This window comes from Octopus bimaculoides, chromosome 13 (assembly GCF_046866305.1).
Source record: "Octopus bimaculoides isolate indiv1 chromosome 13, ASM4686630v1, whole genome shotgun sequence".
NCBI classification, from domain to species: domain Eukaryota; kingdom Metazoa; phylum Mollusca; class Cephalopoda; order Octopoda; family Octopodidae; genus Octopus; species Octopus bimaculoides.
In genome coordinates, this window is record NC_142940.1 from 18,262,700 (window position 1) to 18,285,522 (window position 22,823).

Consider the following 22,823-nt stretch of genomic DNA (forward strand, 5'->3'; position numbering starts at 1 on the left):
AATGTATTGTGAAGGCATGTGGCCGACAGGTTAGGCTGTTGTACTCACAGTCGCTAGGTCATGGGTTCAATTCCCTGACTGGGTGGTGTGTTGTGTTCTTGAGCAAAACACTTTATTTCACATTGCTCCAATGCCCCTTCGATCAGGGAGGAATGCTGCCCTGCTGGCCTAACCATCAGGGTGGTGTCATTTGATGGCTAAAACAATGCAGAAGTGCATTGTGACCAGTGAAGTGTTACAACATCTGACAGCCTGGTTTGTCATGTGATCATGTATTAGGTTAATGAAACTTGTTCTTTATTTAAATTATGCTTTTATTTCTTCTTTCATTTCTACTATATTCAGAGTATTAATTTAAAATTTTGGCACGGAGTGGCTGTGTGGTAAGTAGCTTGCTTACCAACCACATGGTTCCGAGTTCAGTCCCACTGCATGGCACCTTGGGCAAGTGTCTTCTGCTATAGCCTCGGGCCGACCAAAGCCTTGCGAGTGGATTTGGAAGACGGAAACTGAAAGAAGCCTGTCGTATATATGTATATGTGTGTATATGTTTGTGTGTCTTTGTTTGTCCCCCCAACATCGCTTGACAACCGATGGAGGTGTGTTTATGTCCCCATAACTTAGCGGTTCTGCAAAAGAGACTGTTAGAATAAGTACTAGGCTTACAAAGAATAAGCTACGGGGTCGATTTGCTTGACTAAAGGCGGTGCTCCAGCATGGCTGCAGTCAAGTGACTGAAACAAGTAAAAGAGAGTAAAGCCAGAAATTTTGGGATAAGCTTAAGTCAATTAAATTGACTCAACTGGTATTTATTTTATCGACCCTGAAAGGATGAAAAGTAAATTTAACCCCAGCAGCATTTGAACTCGGAATGTAAATCTCTACAGATTTTCTGTATAAATTATAGCCAACACTGGTTTGTTACAACATTTCATAACCGAATACATCTAATGTAAACAAAGTGATGGAAAATGGAAAAATCGGTAATGGATGTATTTGCATATTTCAGGAATTCTTGCTTCTTTTTCAGCACCACATCCAACCCATTAGCTCTCCATGAACAAATTGCTTGAATAGTCACTAAATATAGCAGTGTAACTCTATTGAATATACCAGTTTTACATATCAAGTGGTAACACAAAGTAGGAAGAAATGCTGCTAAAAAATTTATCTGGCACAGTAATGATTCTGCTAGCATGTCGCTTTAACTATATTCGGAATATCAAGGATAATGCTGATGTGTATACAGAGTTTTAATGAGTTTTGTAAGGTGTTATGGTAATTTAAAAAGTGATGATTAGATATTCAGAAAATTCTGTTGTCCAACAACCTTCTGGTTCCAGTCGTGCCAGATAGGAGGGAGTTTACCGTATTTACGTCTGGTTTTCAAGATTCTCAGTTAAAATTTTGATTAACCAAAAATCAACCCCATCTAAGTGGACCTTTCTTTTATCTATCTTGTTTCAGTCGTAAGACTGTAGGCATACTGGGGCACCGCCTTGAAGAATTTTTAGTTGAATGATTTGATCTCAGTGCTTATTTTTTTTAAAGCCTGCTACATATTCCATTGATCTCTTTTGCTGAACGGCTAAGTTATGGGGATGTAAACACACCAACACTGGTTGTCAAGCAGTGGTTGGGGACAAACATGGACATAAAGACACACACACACAATGAGTTTCCACAATTTCCATCTACCAAATTCATTCATAAAGCATTGGTTAGCCTGGCGCTATTGTAGAAGACACTTGCTGAAGTTGCTGTGCAGTGGGATTGAACTGAAAACCATATGGTTGCAAAGTTAGCTTCTTAACTACACAGCTATGCCTGCATATTGCTTGGCTGGTTTGACAGGATCTGATAACTTGGAGGACTGTATTGTACAAGTGTCTCTGTGTGTCAGTGGTTCCCAATCTGTGGTCCGCAAAGGTAGTACCTGGGGTCTATAGGAAAACTCATTTAAATAAAAAAAGGTCCTTGGTAGTGAAAATGTTGAGAACTACTGGTGTGTGTGAAGAGTGAAATAGATGGGTGGAAGTAATTGTGATAGGGATTTTTGAAATACATAAAAATCATTGAGTATTAGTTATCTCCCTTTATTTATTTATTTATTTATTTATGTTTTTGTTAGTTCAAATCCTACAGGAGATGACTTTTGCGTTTTGTTCTGCTGAGGTCTTTCAAATATACAGTTCAAAAATGGAGTAAATTGGTTGAGAGGAGTACAGAAAAAAAGTCTAATATATTGAAGCCAAGCTCTTTGTCAGAGAGTGTGATGATGCTATTCTGCTGGTACCACACAAAGTATCTTCCTTTGTCTATAAACTCGTATAATTATTGCAGTTCTTATGCCAATATGTGTGAAATCATAATTATTTTCTTTTGCGACACTCTATGAATGATTGATCATTTTATTCTTTTGACAGCTACTGGTTGGCTCCTATCGTGCTGGCTATAACTATCTTTGTCAGCCTGTCACATACAGCCTTGATCCGAATGAGATGAGAGTAAGTATGACTTTTATGTTTTCTCGTAAAATGTTTTGAAAATTTATGAGTTTAAATTTATGATCTTTAAATTAATAATTTATATAGGCGCCAGGTATGCTGTGTAGTAAGAAGCTTGCTTCTCAACCACATGATTCTAGGTTCAGTCTCACTACACAGCACCTTGGATGCTTGAGTGGATTTGGTTGACAGGAACTGACAGAAGTCTGTTGAATATATATATCTTTGTGTGCGTGTCTTTGTGTTTCCCCTCCCACCACCCTGTGATAACCGGTGTTGATATGCTTATGTCCCAGTAACTTTGCAACTCAGTCAAAGAGACCGATAGAATAAGTGCCAGACTAAAAAGAAAAAAAAAAAAGAAAAAAGTACTGGGGCTGATTTATTTGATTAAAAATTCCTCTAAGTGGTGCCCCAGCATGGCCACATTCCAATAACCGAAACAAGTAAATGATAACAGATACAGTTATAATTTCATTGGCAACAGAGGATAGATCTCTGTTGAGCACCTTGTGTCATGACTTTGTATTTTCATGCGTCTTCTACTGTAACCCTGGGCTGACCAAAGCCTTGTGAGTGGATTTGGTTGATTGAAGTTGTGTAGATGTGTGTGTTTGTGTATATGTATTTAGAAGTGTATGGTATACATATGTATTGGTGTCTGTCTCCTTGTCATGACATCATATAATAATTGCAAAAGGGCATCACTGATATGTAAACAATATCCTTCATTTCCAATGTTATAAAAGTATGCCTTGCTATGGGGAAATATTACCTTACTTTGAAACAAATGAAGGTTTGTGAGAGGAAAGCCATCACCCTGTAGAAAATCCACTTCAGTGAATTCTGTCTGACTCCTCAAGCATGGAAAAGTGGATGTTATCCCTTTCATATTCAGATTACTCTGTCAAACATAATACTTGTTTATTCATGTTGTTTTGAATTAGTCATGCATTGTCTCATAGCTTCAAGATGTCAATGATGTGATTGTTTACTTTTAGAATGACATTGTAGGTTAGGCGTAAGAAGCTGGACCTGGCCAGTTTGAACATAAAACAGGTAGAATATTTTGGTCAGATATGGCTAGTTTAAATGCTAAAGGGTTAAAATGGTGATGATTACGTCACTGCATGACGTATTTGAGAATGAGCCAATGAGACTCATGCAGGTACTCAGTTTGCTAGAAATAGCACTGAAACAAAAGGAAACCCCTGTCTCCCTCCCCCTCTTAGTTCTAACCCACATCCCAAGTTTCAAATCCTTTCTTGCGCTGTCTCATGGCTTGAATTGTTTCCATGGATATTTGAAAACGAAAGACACCACTTGTATGACAACAACCACATGATATCAAGAAAAGGACACATGATATCAAGAAAAGGACACATGATATCAAGAAAAGGACACATGATATCAAGATAAGGACACATGATATCAAAACAAGAACCCAAGGCTTAGGTCAGCTTGGGGCTACAGTAGAAGACTCTTCCAGGTTCAATGATTGGGAAACAAATTTTTTACCCACACATCCATGCTTGTGCCTAGCCGCCCAGCGATAATCTTGATTGTAATTACAACAGTGTTGAATCACTTTTGAGATACCTCTGATTATTGGTCAGGTGCCACTCTTTCAGGTTCCCACTTTGTTTCTGTGTCTAAAGATTCTGCTGAATGAATTGGCTTGCAAGTCTGGCTTGCTCTGGTCCGGTCTAATTAGTGAGCATCATTGTTACTGCATGGCCCAGCCATCTCAGAGATTGTTGCAGACACTGGTTGTTGGTTGGCCTACTTTATTTTATCATTTTTATGCAAATTGTCTGAAAAGATTAGATAGGATACTTAAAGCTGGAATGTCATTGAACATGAAATCTGACGTCAAGTCAGGAATGAGAAAATTAGTACCACTTGAGTGCATGATCATGTCTCTTGTCCCACATAAAAAATAGCCATTAAATAGAATGTTTCAATAATTTTTACTTATACTTTCAGGGACATAGTAACTAGATTAAAATGGTGATTAGAATATTACTGAGCAATTGCTATCATAAAATCCTCATATCATCATCAGTTAATGCCCATTTTTCTATGCTTGCATGAGTCAGAGGGAATCTTATTCAGGCAAATTTTTTACAGCTCCATGCTCTTCCTGTTGCTAACCCTCACCTGTTTCCAAGTTAGTAATATTTTCCCAGGACTAGACAAATTTCCAACAAAGATTGGAAACGAAAGATAGTGACATTCATTTACTACTATCATGTGATATTAAAACAAAGAGACAGTAACAAACATACACACACATTCATATATAATTCATTTATATATATATATATAAGAGTGGCTGTGTGGTAAGTAGCTTGCTTACCAACCACATGGTCCTGGGTTCAGTTCCACTGCGTGGCACCTTGGGCAAGTGTCTTCTACTATAGGGTCGGGCTGACCAAAGCCTTGTGAGTGGATTTGGTCGGCGGAAACTGGAAGAAGCCTGTTTCATTCCACCCTGATCGAAAAGGATACTGGAGCAATGCCTTGTCTGGGAATTGAATCTACAATCTAGCAATTGTGAGTGCACCTTTGCACACATACACACACACACACACACACACACACACACACACACACACACACACACACACACACACACACTCACTAAGCTTCTCTAATTTTCTACTTACCAAATCCACTCATAAGGCTTTGGTTGGCCTGAGACTGTAGTAGAAGACATATGCCCCTTGGTGGAAGTGAACTTGAAACCTGGTCGATAACAGCCTGGCCTCTATCTTTTGTCCTATCCAGCATGAGTATCCCCTCCCCTACCAGGAGCTAGTGCTCTGTTAGCATAGCGTTCAAGGTCATTGAGGTACACTATCCACAACATGGGTTGGACCTTTTGTCTGGTGGGTTGGTATCAAAAGGGTTAATGCAAGCAAGCCTTTGGTAAAATCAACATAAAACAACATGACAAAGTGAGACCTCTTAAATTACAAATTAAATTAGGATCCATCTGATAGGCTTCAGCACAGTTTCTAATTCCCCAATTTTACTCAGAAGGCTCAAGTCAAACAAAGGCTTTGGTAAATGACACTTGTTCAAGATGTCATGCAATGAGATTGAACCCAGAACTTCAAGATTGTGAAGTGAACTTCTTAACCATTTGTCCATGTTGCATCGTACACAGGCTACATTAACTCTAAAGTTACTATATTTCCTGTTTGTGTTTTCAGGCAAATTCAAATTACAACCTCCAGCTGTAGTACTGGTTGCCTTATTAGGCCCAAATTTTTATGCTGGGTTGCAAGTAGTTATGACTGTTCCTCAAGGAATTAATAATGTTTCACACTGACTAAAAACTTTACCTGTCTTTGCTGTAACCATCATTAATAGCTTCTAAATTAGACAGGCCAGTGACAAAGCCCTCTATGTAACCATTTGATATAATAGAAGTGATAGTGAAATCTTCAAGTTAAATGGTTAAATTTAAGGCCAAGGTGGTGCTCCAGCATGGTTGTAGTCAAATGAGTGAAACAGGAAAAAGAATAAAAGGATTAATGTGTTTTTAAAATACTGTAAGGATATAGTTTGTTAATTACATAAATTACACTGTTTATGTTGGATTGTGTAGACAGGGGTATGCTGTTTTTTGTATGGTGGCATGTGCTGTAACAATGTTGCTGCAGCTACCTTTGTTGGTGATTCCTTACTTCTAGCAGATGGTGCCTTTGCACCACTCATGTGATAACCTTTCAACTCATAAGTCTTTTTGCTAGTGAAGGTTTTATGAGATTGGTGTACAAATCCTATCTCAACTTCTTTTAGTCGCCTTTTATGACACACAAGAAACATTGTGCCTCTTCTTTGGCATGCCAGTCTTCATATGGCTGTATACTATCTGATTAAAAAAGACAAAAGGTGAGATGGCTATGTTTGGAATATCTTTATTTACTGACCTGCTTGATCAGAGCCAATATATGGTTAAACAACAGCACTAATGTAGTGTAATGAGTCATTAATTGCCACACTGCACCTGCACACAACAACCACTGCATAACTGTGCAGATATGAAATGGGGGATATAAAAGGCTCATGTCATCAGCCCATGTCTTTTGAAATTGTTTTTTTAACTCTAAGTCAGCCCTGACTTTGAAGACCTGATGAAGGGCATTCCAGCTATGACCATCATCATCATCGTTTAACATCTGCTTTCCATACTAGCATGAGTTGGACGATTTGACTGAGGACTGGTGAAACCGGATGGCTACACCAGGCTCCAATCTGATTTGGCAGAGTTTCTACAGCTGGATGCCCTTCCTAACGTCAACCACTCTGAGAGTGTAGTGGATGCTTTTACGTGCCAGCAGCACGAAGGCCAGTCAGGAGGTACTGGCAACGGCCACGCTCGAAATGGTGTATTTTATGTGCCATAATAATAATAATATCTCATTGTGTTATCTAGGACTACATTAGCTAATGGGTCCTTTGCCTACTTAAAATGGCAGGGAGATTTGGTTGTGATTTCCAGCAGGTTAAATGACCATACAGAGGCTCCCTTTAGTACCATTCAGTATGTTGCTCACATTGTTGTTGTTTAACCCTTTAACATTCAAATTACTCTGTCAAATGTATGTTTTCTTTACTCACATTGTTTTGCATTATTCATGCATTATTCATACCTTGGAGCTTCAAGATTTCAGTGAGCTGACTTTGTTTTTTAGAATGACATTATAGGGCAGGTGTGGGAGTCTGGTTTTGGCCAGTTTGAACATGACACAGGTAGAAAATTTAGGTCAAATATGATCTGTTTAAATATTAAAAGATTAACTCAGGTTTCCTCTGATCCAGCAAACAAGATCAAAGACACTCCAATTGTAACCATCCTCTCTATTCTTTCAAGCACAGTGTATCCAAAGCTGTATTATCTGATCTGTTCTTCCTTCTTAAAAATAACAAAAAAACATTAAAAGTGTGGTTTGAAAGATATTTAGCTGCTATTTCCCCTTTGTAGGTCAAGCAACTGTATAACTGTCTTCTCTGAAACTGACCAGTTTGATGACTTAGTTGTCAAATTGTTAATTTATTTTGATAAATGAGACAGCTAGATGGACAGTAGATAAATTGATGTGACTCAAGGGGCCTTGTTGAGTCAGCATGTTGCAGCTCTTTGCTTTTAGATTGTGATATATGGCTAAGAGAAATAAAGATCTGTAGTTTGTTGAAATAGACAGAAAACCAACACTTTCTTTTTTGCTGTTGCTATTATAATGGGTGGTGAGTTCAATACCTAGGTCAGTTTCTATTAAGTATTAAGTGAAATTTGTCTTTATGTTCTGAGTTCAGATTCTACCGAGGTTGACTTTGCCTTTCATCCTTTCGGGGTCGATAAATTAAGAACCAGTTGTGTGCTGGGGTCGACCTAGTTTACTGACCCCCTCCCCAAAAATATTGGGCCTTGTGCCTAGAGTCAAAAAAATATCAAGTTAAATGTTCTTTGGATGAAGCCTAGTAAACTAATAACACCAGAAATAGTAGATGATTCATGCTGGAAGTCACTTGTACACATGAATATCAATATGCGTATTATTAGCTACATCCTAGATAAAATGCTTGCATATACAAGCAGTTGTATGTATTTATGCTAGTTTGTAAGATGTTTACTTACATGTAAATTACTTGTTTTGCTCTTTTGTACTAAATATCTTACTAGAATATTACGATACATGTATATATGAATGTCATTCTTAATTTTAATTTCAATTTTATTTTATTAATAACCCTTTTCTCTTCTCACATATTTTATATTCATTTTTGATAAGGTTTTTCAAAAAAACCGAAACATGTAAATTAATTAAAACACCTCAAAAATGTTTTAAAAAAGTGGCATTTTAATTTTTATTCATTTTCAATATATATATATATATATATATATATATATATATATATATATATATATATATATTTGTATAATTATGTATTAATATAACAATATATAAAGATGGGCTAGAGTTGAAGTGCTCAGCATGAGCTAGAATTCATCTTATAGTAAAAATGGATACATAAGGGTGGAAAATCACAGGAATAATACCATATGTCCAACGCAAGATACAATATGTGTGTTCAATTCCTTCAAGAATCAATAAATAAATTTATAGTATTCAGTCTCTAAAGTGTCTAAAAGGTACGGTAAAAAGACAAGCAAATACAACAATAAAAACTTTAGAAATATGAATGTTCAAAATATTTATTAAAAAAAATATTTATAAATATGCATGATTTCTAAGTTGTATAAAAATATGACAATTAAAGTTAAAACATTACGATGTGTAAACGTACATTATGATATAACATATAATGGGTAAATATATACGGTATGATGAAGTTATAAATTTACATGTATTATATTAAAAACGTGTACATTAGGACAGGATTTAAAAAAAACAAAAAAAAACATATAAAAGTTAAGTTAAAAGTATACATCTATGGACCGTTTCTGAGATGTGTCTATTAATATGGTGTTGTACTCATATCAGAGATCAGACACTCCCTTCATCAGGATGTTTGTTTTACATATAGAGAGGAAGGAAAAAAATATAGAGAACATAAAAAGTTTAGAGTGATATAATACAATATACAAGTAAAACAACTGGACACAACACCTTACATCATGGCTATAAATTCATTTATACTATAAATTCATTTATTGATTCTTGAAGGAATTGAACACACATATTGTATCTTGCGTTGGACATATGGTATTATTCCTGTGATTTTCCACCCTTATGTATCCATTTTTACTATAAGATATATATATATATAAATACATATATGGGGGAGCTTAGCTCAATCGGTCAGAGCACTGCGGTGCGTAATCACGGAGGTGTGAGTTCGGGTCTCATAGCTCACCGCCTGCACTTTTTTCTGCAAAATAGGGGTAGTTTATCCTGTTCAGGCTATATTATTAGCATTATCCTGCGATTGAGAATTTAAAATCACTTCTTTAACTTTCTAAGACATCTCAACACTTCTAAAAGCAAACTTCATTTGTTTGTTTACATTTATCGTAATTTGAATTTAACATACATACATAAATATATATATATATATATATATATATATATATATATATATATATATATACAACTGTGTTATTTATATTTTACAGATTGCCAATGCAATATGGTGGTTTTATGTTTCCAAGTTGATAGAAATGCTTGACACAGTTTTCTTCATTTTGCGTCAAAAGAATGAACAGATAACATTTCTTCATGTCTACCATCATGTCACTATGTTTCCTATATGGTGGATTGGAACCAAATGGGTTGCTGGTGGTCAGTGTAAGTATTACAGTCATTGAAGAGACAGAAAGTGTCATTTATATATTCTAAATGTGGTACTACTCTGGTGCTGTATTTGATGCTATTTATCCTAATACACTTCACATTGTATCCCTCTTCTTCCCCCTCCACCACCTCCTCCATTTTCCCCCCTCCTATTCCTCCTCCTTTTCTGCTGCCTCTTCCTCTTCTTCCTCCTCTTCTGTCTTCTCCTTTTCCTTCTCCTCCTCGGCATTGCTTGGGAGCTTCTTCTGGACTCTGTCCCACAGCAAACTTGTCATATAAACAAAACACATACAGTATGTATGTGTGACCGATAATGTTTACATTGCTAGAGCTGCTTTTAATTTGTAATATATGTTATCATAATCCTTGAAAATGTTGGATTGTTATAGCACCCACTTCGGTATACAGTATACTTAGTAAAACCAGTAAAGACATGACTATTTCTGACCGCCTACTACATACTCTGGTACTTCACATACTTATAGTGACTAAGTTATTCCATTCATCACATGGGAGGGGTGTACCATTATTACTAATTCCCTACAACATTCTTTCAAGTTTTTTCTAAGGAAGTGTCATTTTATTTAGCAATAATTGCTTTTTATTCACCCCACCTCCCCTTTTTTAAGTATTTTTTTTTTGTACAGTTTAATACTTTTGTGCATGGCATCTATTTTCAGGAAATCTATATGTTTTCTTTTCCTCTCACTTGTACGCCAAGATTCAATCATCTGCAGTGGTGTTGGTACTTGAAATGCATTGTACAACCATTCCATTGGTTCCTCTGACTTCTTTGGTTCACTTTCCACGAATCTCTTTTTCAGTTGGTTCCTGTGTCTCTTTTGTATGCCTTTTCTACCTGTACATCATATTATCTATGCATTTGGTAATTACACCAACTTCCTAACTCTGCTTTCCATTCTTGTATGCCCTTATATACACCTTTTCACCAACTTTAAAGAATCTTGCTGTGTACTTTTTCTTTTCTTGCTAGGTAGCAATTTATCAAAGACTGATTTTACTTTTCTTGCAACCATCAGCTCCGCTGGTGAGCTACCTGCTGGTGTATTCGGATTTCAGATTTGGCATCACATGGTACGCTCTTAAAAATTGTTGTAGAGCTACCTCATCCATGACTTCTTTATTCGATTTTCTAAGGGCTCTTTTGAAGGTATTCACAAAGCATTCTGCCTCTCCATTAGATCTGGGATGGTATGGCGCTGTAGTTATATGTTCTACTGCGAATGTTACACAAAATTTGAACACAAATTGCATTCCATTGTCAGACACTATCTTGTCTGGGAGGCCAAATCTTGTAAACAATTCATGTAAAAAATTTATCACAGTTGAGGAGGTTGGTTTTTTACACTTGCAAACTTCAGACCATTTCAAGAAACTATCAACTACCTCTAAGTAGTAAGAACCATTTAAAGGACCAGTGAAATCGATGTGTAGTCTCGACCATGGAACATCTACTTTTGAACAAGGTTTACTTTTTATCATGGGCAATTTCTCATTTCGTCTTGGCTTACATACAGGTGTTCCACTCTGTTTTACTGCAATTTTTTGTTTCAGTCCCTCAGCCACATTCGAACCTTCAACTGAACCGACTATATTTCCACACAAAACACTTATGGGTGTATTCCATACTTTGAATAGTTCCATACATTCTGTGCTGAATAAATTAAGTGACCTTTTTAACACGTATATCTTTACCGTTTCTGTTTGACCTCAAAATGTTACATTACATATAATTTCACTGAAAAAATATATTATTTTTCCGTAACACTATGTGCTACCTTTTTCAATTTAATTAATTTTGGCTTACCGACATGCTTCCAAGTTTTTCCGTTTATAATGGTGGTATCGCTTCCAGTGTCCAATTACATTTTAACACTTGTATTTCTGATTTTCACATTCACAAATTTCCTCATCGTTTTGTTACCAATTTCTTCCAATGACATACTATTCTTTTTCCTTTGTTCTGATGTTTTATCATCTTCGTTCTACAGTGTGTCTTTATATGTCCTATATTACCATAACAAAAGCACTCTGCTTTCTTAAATGGACAATTTTTCCCCCACATGCAAAACATAGGTTTATTTCCTGATTTTTGTTGTGTTTTTTAGAAAACACTTTTTCTCTATTTTGACTATTTCACACCTGCTTTATTTGGAAATGATCTTTATGTTCAGTTTCCTCTGTGTTGTGTCTTAATTTAATTATCCTTTCACATTCTTTTGACACTTGTAGGGTTACATCCAGGTTTTGTTCCAGCTTAGCGAGAATTCTAGTTCTAACTTCTGTATCTTTTTCTGCAGTTAGTCCCTGTGTAAAAATCAGGCATTGGAACATACCTGGCATTAATTCATCCAGCTTAAATTTCTCAAATTCTCTGTTAACTCTACCAGCATATGTGATGTAGTCCTCATTGTTATTTTGCTCTATGTTCAGACACTTTCAATGTGTTTTGAACAATGAGCTTTTTTCACTGAAAATATTACACGGTATATCTACTGTATCATTAAAGTTTATGTCTGAAGGTTTACTTGAGAGTACATAATTACTGTATCATTCATGTTCTGTTGCCACCAGTTTTTTCAAGATTAAGCACATTTACATCTTGTCATCCCAATCTTTACAGTTTGTGCTCAAAGATTTGCTCATATCTTCTGTAGTAAACCTTGAAGGTAACTCCTTTGTCTGGCTCATATTTGAACTCTGTTATGGAGATTATTTACATTATAGAACTGTCTGTTATGGAGTTTGCAACATAGTCTGTTGAGAACACTTTTTCTGACTTTGCTGACAACTTCAGTAATTGCAGCATTTGTTATTGTAATATTATTTGTTGTTTCTTCTGTTGTTGCTCTTGCAGTTGTATCTGTTGTTGCTGTTTTTGCAACTCGAGCAAACCTACCAACAAATTTTCCATACTTTTATGATTTTTCATAAAATCCGTACACCAACTTTGTGAGTTTATTAACTCCTCTTTTAGTTTCTATTAACTCCACATGAATTGGTTCATCCTCGTCAAGTTTATTAATTCCTCAAGAGTTGTTTAAATCCTTGTGTTCATTAATTCTTTGTGAATTGTTTAAATCCTTGTCGCCATTGTTGAAAATGTTGGGTTGTTATGATGCCCACTTTGGTATACAGTGTACTTAGTAAAACCAGTAAAGACATGACTATCACTGATTGCCTACTAAGTACTCTTTCTTTTATTGGCCACACAGGGCCTAACACAGAGGGGACAGCACATGGTGGGGAAATGAAGCAGTTCAGCCTCACCTCTGAGTGACTTCCTTGAACATGTTTTTAAAACATTATTTGTAATTGGTAACTTTCATCTTTCTGAAGAATTTCTTTAAAAGTTCAAGATAGCTTACCCGTTCTGGTATTGTGCTGGTGTCCATTTTCTTGACCTCTTCGACCGTGATGGTTTTGACTATGTTTTCAAAGTCTTCCGAGGCTTCCTGGACTATCATATCTAGGCTCAGCCCTTGCCAGTTCTTATGGGCTGTTCTGGTGGCCTGGAGGACCACTACTTTCTCTTACGTGCGCAGCAGTATAGCAGCTGCTAGCCTGGCCACATCAGTTTCTGGGGGTATACCTTCTACCCTAACCCTGGAAGCATACCTCCCAAAGTATATGGGTAGAAGCACCATTTCATCCATTTTTAAGGGTGTTGCCGAGTGCAGCCTAGCAGTAGCTACCTCTTGGAACTGCACCTCCACTGTTCCAAACTTTCTTCTTCTGGCAAGGTAAGAAATCCCTTGTCAGGTTGGTTTTAATGTCACTTTGACTTCAGTGGTCGACATGATATCAATTTTCCTTGTTGTTGCTGAGTATGTCCTGTAAATAATGGTTTTTTTTTTTCTTTTTTAAACTTCTTGGTGGGGGGCACTTTTATGTCGTTCCCCTCCCTTTTAAGCATTTCTTTGAATCTACTCAACTCCTCCACACACTCATCTTCGCTTTTCTCTTTCACCACCTCTGCATAATTCTTCACCTCCATTGCTTCGTCTATTCTCTTCAGACTTTTAAACAGCTCTTCCTCAGATGACATAAAGTCTGAAGAAGAAGAACTCAAACCTTCGTATTCCATTATGAAGGCATGAACCTACAATGTTCCCTCATCAAACAAGAGGGAAGACGTTGAATAATACCACTGCAAGACGGCAAAACACGTGTTCCACACAAAGGCAGTAGTTCAACAGCAATCAACAAGACGACGACTGCCTACTATGTACTCCGGTACTTCACCTACTTCTCTTCACTTATAGTGACTAGGTTATTCCATATCATCTGAGAGGGGTGTACCATTATTACTAATTCCCTACAGCATATACATACATATATATGTATGTTCAAGTTTATGAGAATGTATGTTTATATATGAGTGTATATGTCTTATAGTCACATACAGCAGATCATCGATTGTAAATCTAAATCAGCCGTTATAACACTGTGTAACAAAATTTTAATTTGTTTTTGTCTTTGTTATTTCTTAAGTGTTATTTCCTATTGGCTTCTATCTAGAAATCAATGGAAATAATTACGTTTTCCTTTCAAACTTTGATTTTGTGACCTGGACAGCAATGTTTTGAAACTGACCTATTTTCCATTACATTTCAGACAGATTCAGTGCTGAGTTTCTGAAAGAGAATTTTCTAGAACTTTCAGGAAGTTTCTAAAAATTTCAAATATTGCTTGAACATTCTGGCAACATAGATGGTGGTATAAATACAAGGATCAATACTTCAGTTTACTTCTAGCTGTCCACATGGAAACAAGTGGACGAAAGCAAAGTCTGAAGGAAATATTAGCCATTTTTCATACTTTTTAGGGATAAACAAATAATAAATAACCATTGTACCCAAAGACAAAAAAATCATGTTACACTGTTTAAACATCTGCATAATTGTAACCTGGTATTTAACTATTGTTTCTTTTATTTTACAGCATTTTTAGGAGCGTTACTGAACTCTTCTATTCACGTTATGATGTATTCCTATTATGGTCTATCTGCACTTGGTCCTGCAATGCAAAAGTACCTTTGGTGGAAGCGCTATCTGACAATTGTGCAGTTGGTTTGTATATTATTTTATGAATTTTCAATATTTTACCATTGTCTTTTCCGTGACATATAATGAGAATGATATAATTCTAACAGCTTCATCATCATCGTTTTATGTCTGCCTTCCATGATGGCATGGGTTGGGCAGATTGACTGGAGCTGGCCAAACAGGAGCCTGCACCTGTCTTCTATGTCTGTCTTGGCAGAATTGTTATGGCTGGATGCCCTTCCTAACTCCAACCACCCTGCAGAGTGGACTGAGTGATTTTTACATGGCACCTCATCATCATTATTTAATTAATGCCCGTTTTCCATGCTGGTATGGGTTTGACCTGAGTTATGTAATGAAAAGTGAGCTAATGTGATATATGTATGTGTATATTGTTTTGTGAGTATGTGTGTGTGTGTGTGTATATATATATATATATATATAAGGTGATTAAAATCAAAATAAGCAACAAGGATATCCAAAGTTAATGCAGTACGATCGTTTCATGCGACTCCATTTATTTAAGCAATGTGAACATTACATCAAATGTAAAATGCAGAGCAATCCTCAGCTGCACAAAGATACAGAAATTTACTGAAATTTCATTTCAACAGAAGGACATATTTTTGTAACTACATTTAAACTCTCCAAATAGAAAGGAAGAGGTCTGGCTTAGTCAAAATGGTTTTTTGTATGTCCTTCTGTTGAAATAAAATTTCAGTAAATTTCTATATCTTTGTGCAGCTGAGGGTTGCTCTGCATTTTACATTTGATGTAATGTTCACATTGCTTAAATAAATGGAGTCGCATGAAACGATCGTACTGCATTAACTTTGGATATCCTTGTTGCTTATTTTGATTCTAATCACCAAACGGTGTCGTAACACTATGGATATATCTAAACCAGAAATTCAGTATCCCACCTGCGAGGGATAAATGCTAGATAAGTTGAAACAATTGTAGTGATCAATAAAGATTCTCATATCTTCCATATTCCGTCTCTCTCATTAATGACACACACACACACGACGGGCTTCTTTCAGTTTCTGTCTACCAAATCTCTCACAAGGCTTTGGTCAGCCTGAGGCTATATGGTAGAAGACACTGCCCAAGGTGCCATGCACTGGGATTGAATCTGGAACCATGTGGATGTGAAGCAAGCTTCTTACCACACAGCCACATTTGTGCCTAGTGAAATACGTTTTTGATTTATCTTTATTTTAACTCTGTATGTTTCCTAATCTTAATTATGTTTTAACCTATCTTTTGCAGGTACAGTTTGTTGTTGGTATGATTCATGCTACCCAGTCTCTCCTTTTAAGCTGTAATTTTCCTGTCTGGATGCACTGGGCACTTATTTTCTATGGGATGTCTTTGTTGCTATTGTTTCTTAACTTCTATTATAACTCTTACGTTCTTAAAAAGGTAACCTATAAAATTTATTTTGCTGCAGTTTTCTTTCTAAAAAAGCAATGTATTGTATTATCCAATATTGTTGTTGATGTTGTTTTAGTTCCATGTGATCCATGTTTCAAAAATACATGTAGTGTATACATAGTTGGTCCAATGACTATGTGCTATCCACTGATCTATTGTTCAGATATTTCATGTCCTTTAGCCTGGTAGGTGACTGTATTATGCACTTTTACTTGTGGCAGATTATCATATGAAGTATGACAGTCTGTTTGTCTATGCCAAGGCTTTTTCAAAAGGTTCATATCACCCTTGGGGGCCCATATGAAGTCCATGTAAAATTTATGTGCAATAAATTGATTATACTTCTATGATAGACAAAATATTTTATTATATTATTTGTGAAGGTGCATGGTTTAGTGGTGAGGGTATTTGGCTCACAATCAAAAGGTTGTGAGTTCAATTCCCAGTGATGCGTTATTTCTTTGAGTAAGACACTTTTTTTCATGTTGCTCCAATCCACTCAGCTGGCCAAAATGAGTAGTACCTGTATTTCAAAGGGCCAGCCTTGTTACACTCAGTGTCATGCTGAATCTCCCTGAGAACTACATTAAGGGTACATGTGTTAGTGGAGTGCTCAGCCACAAGCAGGCTGTTCCATTGATTGGATCAACTGGAATTCTTATTGTCATAACTGATGGAGTACTCGTATTTTTAAAACATCAAATGGCTGCAGGAGACCAGTAGAGCAAAATAGGAATCAAAGGGATCCATAGGCAAAAAATGGTCGAGCAGTTCCTGTCCCATTTCTTCTCTGGTGTATGTCTGGTGGTAGTCACAGCAGAGACAGGTGTCTGTTTATTACAAAGCAGAAGACTCTTGAACTCCTTAACATTTAAACTGGTCATATCAGGCCCAAATAGTTTACCTTGTCCTATGTTCAAACTGGCCAGATTCAGCTTCTCATACCTACTCTAAAACATCATTCTAAAAACAAACAATCACATCATCCGAATCTCGATGTGACAAGACAATACAGTGAATGAATAAGCATTGCATTTGACAGAAAAATCTGAATGCTAAATGGTTAAGGTTGTAAATTAGTAGAATCTGTAGTTATTGGTTTTAGTGCCTTACATCAGCATCACCACTACCATTTAACATCCAGTTATCATACTGTCATGGCTGGACGGTTTGACAGGATCTGACAAGTCATAGAGCTACGCCAAGCCCTAATGTTAGCTTTAACATGGTTTCTACAGCTGGATGCCTTTCCTAATGCCAATCACTTTAGTGTGTCTTTGTTCTGGCTGTCTATGCTCTGTGTTCATCCTTCTGGTATTCTCGGACCTCACACTGTTGGTTTCCTCTGCAAAACTGGGACGACTGTACCCGGTCTGAGAAGAAATGAGTCCTGCAATGTGGGGTACCTGTTGCAGTGGGTGTTGCTGGCCATTCTCTGTGGCAGTACCTTTGCAATTATGTCTGCAAGGGGTAGCTGAACACACCATTTAGACGGGTGTGTACAACCTGTTACTCTCACCTCAGTATCTTTTAATGCCTGAAGTAAAAATATTTGTCATCACCAGCCGTGTAATTTTCAGCATGCTTCAGAGTCCATTTGTAACCCTCCAAATATTTTATTAAAAATTAAAAAAATTAAAAATTATTGGATTCAATGGTCAGTTACTGTTTCTTCTGTTTATAACGATTTGGGGTTATTCAGCAGTTGTAGCTACTTGTGTGTACCACTGAGTATAGCTTTGTACTCTTATAATTTGAAAAAGTAAAGTTTTGTCAATCCTGTATGACAACACTACACAATACTTGTGTATGCTTAAAATTGCTGAATTGTCACAAGTCAGAAGCTATTGAAATGGAAATTGAACTGTAAATCAACAGTTTTCTTTCATTGTTGTAGTGGCCTGAGATACCTTCTACGAAAAATTTTACCTCGAAGTGTTTAGTAGTGCAGCGTACCTTATGATGAGCCATACCTAATGTGGTCCACTGCTCGAAAGAAGGTCGTCCATGGCTGTTAAAAATCTTGAGAATTAGTAGAAAGTGGTGGTGGTGGTAGGGTGGGGATGGGTGAGTAGGATATACATGTAAGGGAGGTAACTCTCGAATATTGCAAGTTCAATAGCTGATTTTCTTCTTTTGTATTCATGATTTCTGTGACACATAGCATGCCAAGCAATATGTCTTACCATTTTAATCTTGATTGGAATAAAGTATAAATTTCGGCTGGATGGAAAAGATATATTCAAAATTTTAAAACGAAAATCAGCCTAATTTCTATTCAACCTGGAGTCAAACTATGAAAGGGAGTATTATTGTTTTGAAGCAGTGAATGTAATCTTCTCTCTTGTTTAACCTCACCATTTAGTCCTTAGGTGACATTAATGGTGGAGTACAGTTTGTTGTGAGAATTTAGAACAGTTCTCTAGATTGTGAATGGGTGCTGCATTTCCTTCTTTTTTTGACTATGCAATAATAATAATGATAATAATAATAATGATGATAATAATAATAATAATAATGTTAAAAATTTTGGCCCAGGGTCAGCGATTTTAGAGAGAGTGGGTAAGTCGATGACATCGATCCCAACGTTCAACAGGTACTTATTTTATCGACTCTGAAAGGATGGAAGACATTGGTTGTTTTTGAACTCAGAATGTAAAGACAGACGAAATACCACTAAGCATTTTGCCCAGCAACCTAACGATTCTGCCAGCTCATTGCCTTAATAATAATAATAATAATAATAATAATAATAATAAAACCAATCAATCGATCAAATGTTTTAAGAAAGTCTCAAGCCTAACTGATCAAGGGTATGGTGTGCCCATTCTAAACCTGAGATACATGTAGCCAATAATAAAAAGAAGTCAACATCGTTGTTTGCCAACCCTCATCTGTTTCCATATAAAGTGATATTTCCCTCTGACCAGACATATTTTTCAAGAAAGATTGGAAATTAAAGACACTGCTTGCATGATGATGACACTTGTTCACAGCCATCATGTCCTGTTGATACAAGGAATCAGTAATCCAGGTGTAAATACATATACATGCATACATACACTAAACAGGCTTCTTTCAATCTCTCTCGCTATCAAACCCTTTCACAAGGCTTTGGTTGGCCCTGGGCTACAATAGAAGGCACTTGCCCAAATAACCTTGCAGTGGGACTGAACTTGAAACCATGTGGTTGGGAAGCAAACTTTCAACCACAGTCACACCTGATAAGGCAAATAAATTTTTAGTTGAAATATATCATTCAATTGTTTTTAGTTTATAGTTTTAGTTCTAACGGTTTTTTTTTTTTTTTAAGATAATATATTTTTGTTGATTTACTCTTTTTCTACTAACCCATCTAAGAGCACTCCTGGAGATTCTCTGAGATACACTTCCTGTTTAGAAATGATCTAAAAACTTTCAATCTTAGTTTCACATTAATTTACATTTCAAGCACCAGCTTAAATAATGAGTTATTTTACTAACTTAGTCATTATTTTTAACAAAATCAATGGAAGCAGAGTCTTTGTATTTCAACAGAAATATAACAACACAGAAGGGTTAAACTGTTTGTAGTCAATGGTATGCATTGACTGCTGTACATACATATTCTCATTTGTTTTTTCATTTATTCTTTGAAATTTGCATATTGTCACATTCATTGTTTTTTTACTGTAGGTTGTCCCTTTTTAGTTATAAACACTCTGTTGTGAAGTATACAAGAATTTCTATTTAGTAATTCTGACCTAGGCATTTATATCCTTGTACCTTTATGAGCAAACTACAAAGTAACATCCTTGTACACAACATACCAATATCTTTCACTACTTATTTTCTCTGTCGATAATAATATAAAGCTAATTAATTCTTTCTGCATTCTAAGTATCCCTAGGGTCGGTACTCAATTCCAGTTTTTATAGTGTTAAGTGGACGTGTGGTAAATCTTTTCTTGGATATATTAGTGGTCTAGCACCAATTTACTTGCTGTTTCTAATAGGTTGGCTGACTGTATCAATGCTCTGACTTTGGCTCATCTGAGAACCAGTCCTTTATTTTGTGTTTATACCTACTGAAGGCATGTGACTTAGTGGTTATAATATTTGACCCCTTACGATTTTAAGGTTGTGAATTCAATACATGGTGGTGCATTGTGTTCATTTCACATTGCTCCAGTCCACTCAACTGGCAAAAATGAGTAGCACCAATATTTCAAAGGGCCAGCTTTGTTGCATTCTGTGCCATGCTAAATCTCCCCGAGAACTACATTAAGGCTACATGTGCATGTTAATTTCACAATCAGGCTGTTCTGCTGATTGAATCAACTCGAACACTCATTGTCATAAGTGGTGGAACATCAGTAATATCTACTGAGCCACTGTGTTAAACTCTTTACATCTACTGAGCATTGTTACTGACAGCCATTTTGCTTTCTTCTGTTTCTGTAGTTTACTACTTTTTTTTTGTGATTCTAAACTTTCTCTTTTGTTTTCCTTTCAGAGAAATAGAAAGAAGAATGGTTCCTCTAATTCCAAAAAATCTTTACCGAAGGAAGCCAATAACTCGAAGAAAGCTGATAATAAACAATATTCGAAAGACTCTGTTGCATCTCGCCGTAAAACGCATGCAAAAGATCAATAACAAATTCCATATATTAAGTTGTGTGTACTCTTTCCCTCTGTTGCCAGTTGTAAAAAATTTTATATATATATTTTTTAATTTCAGTTAAAATTTTGTTTATTTTTGTTATGTTTGTTTAGTTTCTATAGTTGTTTTTGATGATGTATCCTTCATCTCCATCTATTGATGATATTAATTGCCTATTTGGTGTATTCTTCAATGATATCACAACTGCTATTAAAAGATATTATTAGATAAAGTGAACTGCTGTTAATGGTGGCCTTAAATGACAGTTATACGTTCTTGTCTCAAAATCTATCGAAACCACAGCGTCAGATGTTCGAGTTGTTGACTGAAACATTTGATAATCACCTTGTCTTCAAGATGCATTCCAGATGTTCAGTGACTTTCACTGACTCTAAGCTGTCAACTCTTATTCTACATTGACTGTTGAAGCATATATAAATATATGAAACATCTATATCAAAGCTTCAAGAATTCACAAGTGTTTTAATGTAGATGACAACTGAAGAAGTGTATACTGAGCATTTACATTTTTTATGTGTGTGTCACACTTGAATATTTTCATTGTAGTTCAAATGTTAATATACTTACCTTTGCCAAAATTCTTGTTATCAAACAATTCATTGATGTTTCCATTTATGCAGTCATTTATTTTTTTCAATAGCACATGTAAATTACAAAGTATAATTCAATTTCTCTTGAGTGCATGCAACCAAGATGGACTCAAATATACCTACAGTTTTTGAAGATGATTTTTTGTGTTTATAGCATCTTCCCCTTATTGTAGACTGTTCTTGCTGTTTGTTATATAGAAGTGGGGCTGGGGTCAGTTAGAATTTCCCACTTTAGGTGGCTAGATAGTTTTACTGAAGCTAGGCTAGTGAAAAATGACCCTGCTGCCTTCTCTGTGTATGCAGCTGAAGTATATTCTGTATCACTGTTATATGTCCAGTGATATAGCATGTGGTCTGTTCAGTTACTGCAGTCATGCATGACTGCTGGACAGGAAATAATTATTCCTTTTGCAATTATTTCTTCTTTTGTAATTGCAATATAATTGAAATGATATATCTATATCAAGCTGATGGAATTTTCTGTTTTACATTGGAAATAGATGCCATTTTATCCCAATTCTGCTCATTCATCAACTCTGCATTATAAATAAAAATTAATTAATGATTTAAATATTTTATATGTCAAACATTTAATTAATTCCATTGTTTTAAGTTCATTGAGTTTCATCTCATTTCAGAAGTTGTATCTATTTGACAAAGAAGGTAGATGACAATGAGGGTAGATCTTTTGAACAAAAAGCTCTTCACAAAGCTGTACTAAACAATTTCAACAAATTAATAAAATTAGTTACAAATAATAAAATCATTGGATTTTTTTTCTTTTAAGAAAAGAACATTTCAGTTTTCCGCTACTCAACTGCAATCTGTCTCTGCATTTCGTTCTCTTTTTTTTCTTTACCATCATCTATCTGTTAATTAGTGTCAACATATTTAACGTAGTGAGCAATGAAAGCTAATTACAAATAATTATGCAATCATGAAAAGACAACATGATGAACTCACTGACTGATATTTTAATTATTTTGGCAATTATGGGAGACAACCGAGTCATTTCTTTTTGATTCATGCTTGAAAATAGGCTAATTTCCATACTTAAATCATGTACATTGTTTATGCCCTCCTCAACTGATAAATCCTCTGCTCCTTATTTTTTCTTTCTGTCTCTGTCTCTCTCCCTCCTCCCCTCTTTCTCCTCTCCTTTCATACATTTCGGTAAAGGAGAAGAATATCTTTGTCCTTTGTATTTTGAAGGACATGGTTTGAAACTTT

The 22,823-nt window shown here is 35.8% G+C and overlaps 1 protein-coding gene across 7 annotated transcripts in view; it reads left to right on the forward strand.

The window, feature by feature from the left end:
- The window catches only part of LOC106879253 (very long chain fatty acid elongase 4), an 89,543-nt gene extending 67,187 nt beyond the window's left edge, over positions 1 to 22,356 (forward strand). For 6 of the 7 annotated variants that reach the window (XM_014928750.3, XM_089361553.1, XM_014928749.3 and 3 more), the window contains 5 exons: positions 2,427 to 2,507; positions 9,658 to 9,829; positions 14,801 to 14,928; positions 16,177 to 16,329; positions 20,836 to 22,356. In XM_014928750.3, coding sequence (XP_014784236.1) covers positions 2,427 to 2,507; positions 9,658 to 9,829; positions 14,801 to 14,928; positions 16,177 to 16,329; positions 20,836 to 20,976 — 675 coding nt within the window. In that variant the 3' untranslated portion in view covers positions 20,977 to 22,356. The remainder of the gene's footprint in view (positions 1 to 2,426; positions 2,508 to 9,657; positions 9,830 to 14,800; positions 14,929 to 16,176; positions 16,330 to 20,835) is intronic. The other variant, XM_014928747.3, reaches the window with a different exon arrangement.
- Positions 22,357 to 22,823: the final 467 nt, after the last annotated feature.